Raw genomic sequence first — 5,730 nt, 5'->3', positions numbered from 1 at the left:
AACGGCCAGGGTGCGCGGCCCCGGCCGGGGAGGCCCCTGTGGTCGCCCCTGCACCGCAGTGGGAGCGTGGAGGACCGCGGGCAAGCCCCGCTTCCTACTTCGGCCTCTCGGCCAGCCAGCAGCACCTGGCCACTTCGGCCACGGGGCTGGGCCTGGAGGGCTGGCACTCGGATCTCCTGGCCCCCCAGACCTCCGCCCCGGCCCTGACCAAGAGCTGGTATTTTGCGCCAGAGCCCCCGCACTTCTACTCGGCCTCGGCCATCTATGGGGGCCGCACGGGCCACCCTGCCTTCAGCTGCAGTCAGCTGCCCACGTGCAGCGGGGACCCCGGGCATTCGGTGCGCCGGCGCCACAAGCCCGGCGACAGGGCCGACTCCCGGCGCAGCTGGCACGAGGAGAGCCCCTTCGAGAAGCAGTTCAAGCGTCGAAGCTGCCAGATGGAGTTCGGTGAGAGCATCAGGTCCGAGAACCGGTCGCGGGAGGAACTGGGCAAGGTGGGCAGCCAGTCAAGCTTTTCAGGCAGCATGGAAATCATCGAGGTCTCCTGAGCAGGAGGACACTTGTGACTCCCGTGGACAGGGCTTGTCTTGTTCACGAAAACTAATTCCCTGTAAATCTGAAATATATATATGTACATATATATTTTTGGAAAATGGAGCTATGGTGTAAAAACAACACATGGATCCACACCATTCTTTTGTAACATCTGCAGTTGAGAGAGCAGCTAATACTTCTCTCAATACAAATGGAAGGGCCCAGGCCAGCTTTCCCCCAGACACCTGACACAGTTCTGTGCAATGGATTGCACATCCTCCCGTTCGTACTAGATTGAGTTCTACTTGGAGTTGGAGGACGGAAGCCCCCACCGTTCTCTCGTTGTGCTACAAAGAGATCTCAGATCCTAGTCCTGTCTGGTCCCTTCCGTAGTGCACCTTAGCGCTGAGACTGAGCCAGCCTGTGGGTCGGGCGGGGAGACCCCGTTAGGAACAAAACCTAATGGTAAATCCACAAGGAACCATCATGTCCAAAGCTGATGCACAGATCAAGCGCACCCGCCAGCCGCTGAGCTGGCCAGCGTCACTCTGCTGACCGACCATTAGGGGGCCTTGCCAAGCCCTACTTTAGAGCAACCCCAGTACCTCAGACAAAGTCGGGGCTTTCACCACTACCAGGTCTGGTGGCCCGGTTTCTAGGCATTGTGAACAGGTAGGTAGCTAGTCACACTTTTTGACCAATTCAGACGGCCTCTGCAGGCATTTCCAGTTAGGCCTGGATGGAAGTGGTCCGGCTCCTCTTCTCGGCTTTGTGAAGAAGGAAGGTGAAGCTATCTGAGATCAACTGAACAGCCAGGAATCTGGCAGCATCATGATTTAAGCTAATGTTGGGAGGCTAAATGAGTCTACCTCCCTCTTTCTAAATCAAAAGAACTGTTCAAGATGGGCTTGTTAATCCTGGGAACTAACCTGGTTTCAAGCCAGATGTGAATTTATTTGGTAGCAGAGCAGCACCCCCTTCAAGGTCTCAGCCATGCTAGGTATTTTCTATTTTGGTTTCACTGCACAGAGGTATTTTGTGAAAATGGAACAATAAAGTGGAATTTTATTGCAAACTACCAAGAGGCAGAAAACTGTGGAAGGATAAGAAGATCAAACTACTGAGGAGCAGCAGGCAGCTGTTATTTTCTCAGTGGGTTTTTTTTCCCCCTTAGCATGTGATGAAGGTGGTATTTTCTACGATTTCCTTAGGCTTTCATACTGCTAGGGCTGAGAGGCTTTCGTAAGCCAGGAATGCTCAGAACTAAACAGTATAGAAAGGTGAGGAGGAGGCGGACAAATTTTGTTTCATCGCAAACAGAATGGAAAGACACACCCACACTATTCTCAAACTACCCCCGGCATTTTTTAGTAGAAGGGACACCAAAATGGAGCGGGACCAAGTGGTCTCAGTCCGTACCTACAATCACTGTATGGAATCAACCCTGGCAGCTGAAACTAGGTGATTAGAACAAGTAAACAGTGATAGTACTTACCTGCTTTTAAATTTCCTGGCTTGAGTTTTGTCAGCTACAGTCTGGTCCTGTTTTGAAGCCTTAATTCACGTCAGCAGCTTTTTTTTTTTTTTCCAAGGGTGGTGGGTGGGTGTTCGTGTTGTTCTTTACTGTAAGTGTAGCTAGTTGCTGACTCATATCTCAGGTTTTTCTACGTGTGAGAAATGGACAGTCCTTTGAGTCGGATGTGACTTCATGTTTCTTACGGTGACTGCTAAAACCAGCATAGAATGACATGATTCAAAACTGACTTGATCGTGACAATTCTGAGCTTCATAGAACATAACTGGTTATGCACAAATAATGGGCTGTGATCTGGGTGTAAAATGGAGTGAGTAAACTGTAGGGAGTGCATTGTTACCATACTGGAAAGGTTCTGCTAAGTTTAGCTTTTCTCTGTACATGCAAATTCTGGGTGTAATCAGACCCAATTATCAAGGTTTCACACATTGATTTTTGATGTGTTATGTACACACGCACCAACCATGTAACAGCTCCCAGCTTCCAGAGTCTGGTCACAACTGTGGAACATTTTTGAGACGTGAAAGCAATGGCTCCAATGCTGTATGTTTCAGGAAGGTTGTGGGATTTGGTTTTAATGAGATCTTTGGGCTGAACTGGCCTTCCAACCTTCAGGATTTCTCTTGGCCGTGGTCCCCTTCCTTCCTGTGACCAATGTGGTCCTGTGCTACAGCTTTTAGTTCTTGGTCACTAATGTCAAATAATCTGGAGACTTCCCAGCTGAGGAGCCAGCCCTGGAGCCACATGGGTGTCCATGGCCCCGGGTGGCTGGTTCTCTGCACCGTGAATCGGAGGGGGAGCGCTGGAGCCTACTGGATGATACAGAATGGTGATATTAAACAGCAGAACTAGACTTCGATGTGAGAAATGCTGGAAAATGGTTTAGGACATTTGTAAAGTTGGGTGGGAAGATGTATAAATGTTTAATATGAATATAGTGTTCTTTTGGAGTAAGGCAAGCTGTTGAATGGTTACAATTGTGCATTTCTCATTCTGATGTGTCATGAATGTTAATATGATGAAATAAAATCAAAACTGGTACCTGTTTATACATAAACATGAGAAGGGACTTCTCTCTGTAGCACGTCCAAGGGGTTAGGGAGGCCATAGTGGAGCCTGGCCTGCTGGCCTCCCATCAGAGGGTTCAGCTCAAGATGAAATGCTGAGTCTTCAGCCTGTGTCACAGGCTCTACCTTGGACAGGGAACGCGTGTCAGAGCTAACAGTCTACTGCCGTCATCTTCATCCTTTCATGGGTACATCAGATGCACACTATGGCATAGAAACCTCAAAGGTAAACATTTGCTGACTGGCTGAATCCAGAATGGTGCAGGGTAGGAAGAAAAAAGACAAACATTCATGGTGCATTTTGTACACTTTTAGAATTCTTGTAGGAAAAACCAAGGGAAAGTAGTTATTTCAAGATCTGTTCTCCATCCTTGTCATGCACGTCCTAATAACCTCTCTGCTTCTACGTGATGACACCAGGCACGACGACTCATGAGACAAGAAGCTCAACCTCATAAGGTTGTTAGGCACAAAAAAAAAAAAAAAAAAGCATTAAACGAATAAAGCATTTACCTTCAATGCAAGCAGACAGGATACTGATGACACTGATAATCACAGGTGACATTTCAGTTGGTTGTGAAAGGCTTCTGAGTTAGATTTAAGGAAATTTAAAAATAAGAAGGACTGGATGGAGTGAGTGAAGACCAGAAAGAGGTGTCTTGGCTAGGACCTTGCCAAAAAGCGGAGGTGGGCGTGGGACAGAGGAGCAGAAAGACAAAGTGTTAGTCACTCAGTTGTGTGTGACTCTCTGTGATCCCATGGACTGTAGCCCGCCAGGCTCCTCTGTCCATGGGAGTCTCGAGGCAAAAATACTGGAGTGGTTGCCATGCCTTCCCTACCCAAGGATCAAACCCAGGTCTCCTGCATTGCAGGCAGATTCTTTACTGTCTGAGCCACCAGGGAAGGCATAGGAATAAATCTGCCTTAAGATGTAAGGTGGCAGGAGGGAGCACGTCCCTCGGTGAAAGGCTTTGGATGGGAACTTACAGGTGTGGGAAGGCCCGAAGGTCAAGCCAGTTATGACTTAGACAGACTTGAGGGCCTCTTGGGGACCACCAGCCGTAGCCGTAGCAGGCTGGCATTGAAAGGCTGGTTGGGTGTGACATGACCAAACCAGGGCTCAGGCTAAGGGGAAACAGGGTAGGTGCAGATGTGAAGGGTCAGGCGTACACAATGGGACAAGCGAACAAGAACATCATCATCAGGACCCTCACTGTCATTTTATCTTAGATGTTCCCGTCTGGTGGTTTACCTTTTCTGACACTAAGCAGAAATGTTTTCGGTCTAGTCAACAAAATTTAGGTCTAGGGGCTTTTTCTCTATAAATATTACTCTTCTGCTTCTCTCAATCAAAGAGGAAAGTGAGTTGTTTCTTGCATTGTGTGTGGCTCATTCATCCTTGTACAGCAAAATTATACTTGGTTATTATCTTTGAAATGTTGCAAAAATCAACCATGAGAATCACCATAGCACCAACTTGGAAGAAGTTTGCAAGTCAATCATATTGTTGCAGTTTACATACACAGATACCAAGCTGGTTATCTATATCAAAGGAATAAAAACAAGTTTCATTCCTTTGGTTCTGGCTAACACACTGGAGTCGGTTCAAAATGCTTTCTTGTAGGACATGCAGAATATGACTTTGGAGGAGGGTGTCACAAGCAAACAGGATAACTGGGAGAGGGTTATTAGCTAGTGGTGGCCTAGCTTCTCTGGTCAGGGGAAGTATGACAGTTTCAAAGACTGTATTAAAAGCTTTTAGCATAAATCTTGCTTCACTATTTAATAAAAGCAACAGGAATTTGCCTTGATTGGTGAAGAAAATTGAATCATCAATAAGTTCCATCCTGTCTTATGTTGACACTGATGACCCTGAACAAACTCCCTAAAGGACACACACACACACACACACAGCCAGCCCACCACATAAGTACTGCTTATACTAATAAGCAACTAGATTTAGTTGCCCAAAAGGTTTTAACATTATGGTTTGAAGCATGGGAATAATTAAGTTTTCTGGTTACCCTTTCCTTCTGTAGTCCCAACATCTGCATGGGAGGTACATGCCTCGTGTGTGTGCAAGAAATTCAGTGTTACCGACCACAAACCAGAAAATAACAATGACATCTCTTAGGCACTGTGTAGCTCTTAACAAAGGAATGAAAGTGAGAGTGAGGGGAAAGCAAAATTACTTCTCTCACAATTAAGAAAAAACCTACACCTAAAAATTCCACAAGAAAACATTTCCCTTCTCTCTACTCTGCCCTTCAGTTTTTAGCATCAACATTTCAAGTAATTTCTGACTGAGTACTACGTATCTGGGTTTAGCTGAGGGGTAAACAAAATAGGAAGATAAAATTTTCAATTACTCTAGGAAACAGCAAACCCATTACATTCCCAAAATCTGTTCAAGAAAGTAAAGCATTGAGGAGGAAAAAGTAAAATGTTACCAGTCAGGGTTCAATCCATAAAGAATCGTTAGGAATGATATAGAATAAGGAGGTTGTTCAAGAGACTTATCTTAAGCAATTAATTACAGGAGCTGGTCAGAGTCCTGGTTCAGCTGTGCTGGATGGGCGGTGAGGAATGGATGGG

At 46.4% G+C, this 5,730-nt stretch overlaps 1 protein-coding gene across 1 annotated transcript in view; it reads left to right on the top strand.

Moving 5' to 3' along the window:
• Positions 1 to 3,125, top strand: part of DUSP16 (dual specificity phosphatase 16) — a 92,896-nt gene extending 89,771 nt beyond the window's left edge. Inside the window, exon 8 of the mRNA XM_010858692.1 lies at positions 320 to 3,125. Within this exon, the coding sequence (XP_010856994.1) occupies positions 320 to 548 (229 nt within the window). The 3' untranslated portion in view covers positions 549 to 3,125. The remainder of the gene's footprint in view (positions 1 to 319) is intronic.
• Positions 3,126 to 5,730: the final 2,605 nt, after the last annotated feature.

The sequence above is a fragment of the Bison bison genome, unplaced genomic scaffold, assembly GCF_000754665.1.
Source record: "Bison bison bison isolate TAMUID 2011002044 unplaced genomic scaffold, Bison_UMD1.0 scf7180017864390, whole genome shotgun sequence".
Taxonomy (NCBI): domain Eukaryota; kingdom Metazoa; phylum Chordata; class Mammalia; order Artiodactyla; family Bovidae; genus Bison; species Bison bison.
Note: the sequence above shows the minus strand (reverse complement) of the source record. Positions and strands in the feature narration are given on the sequence as shown.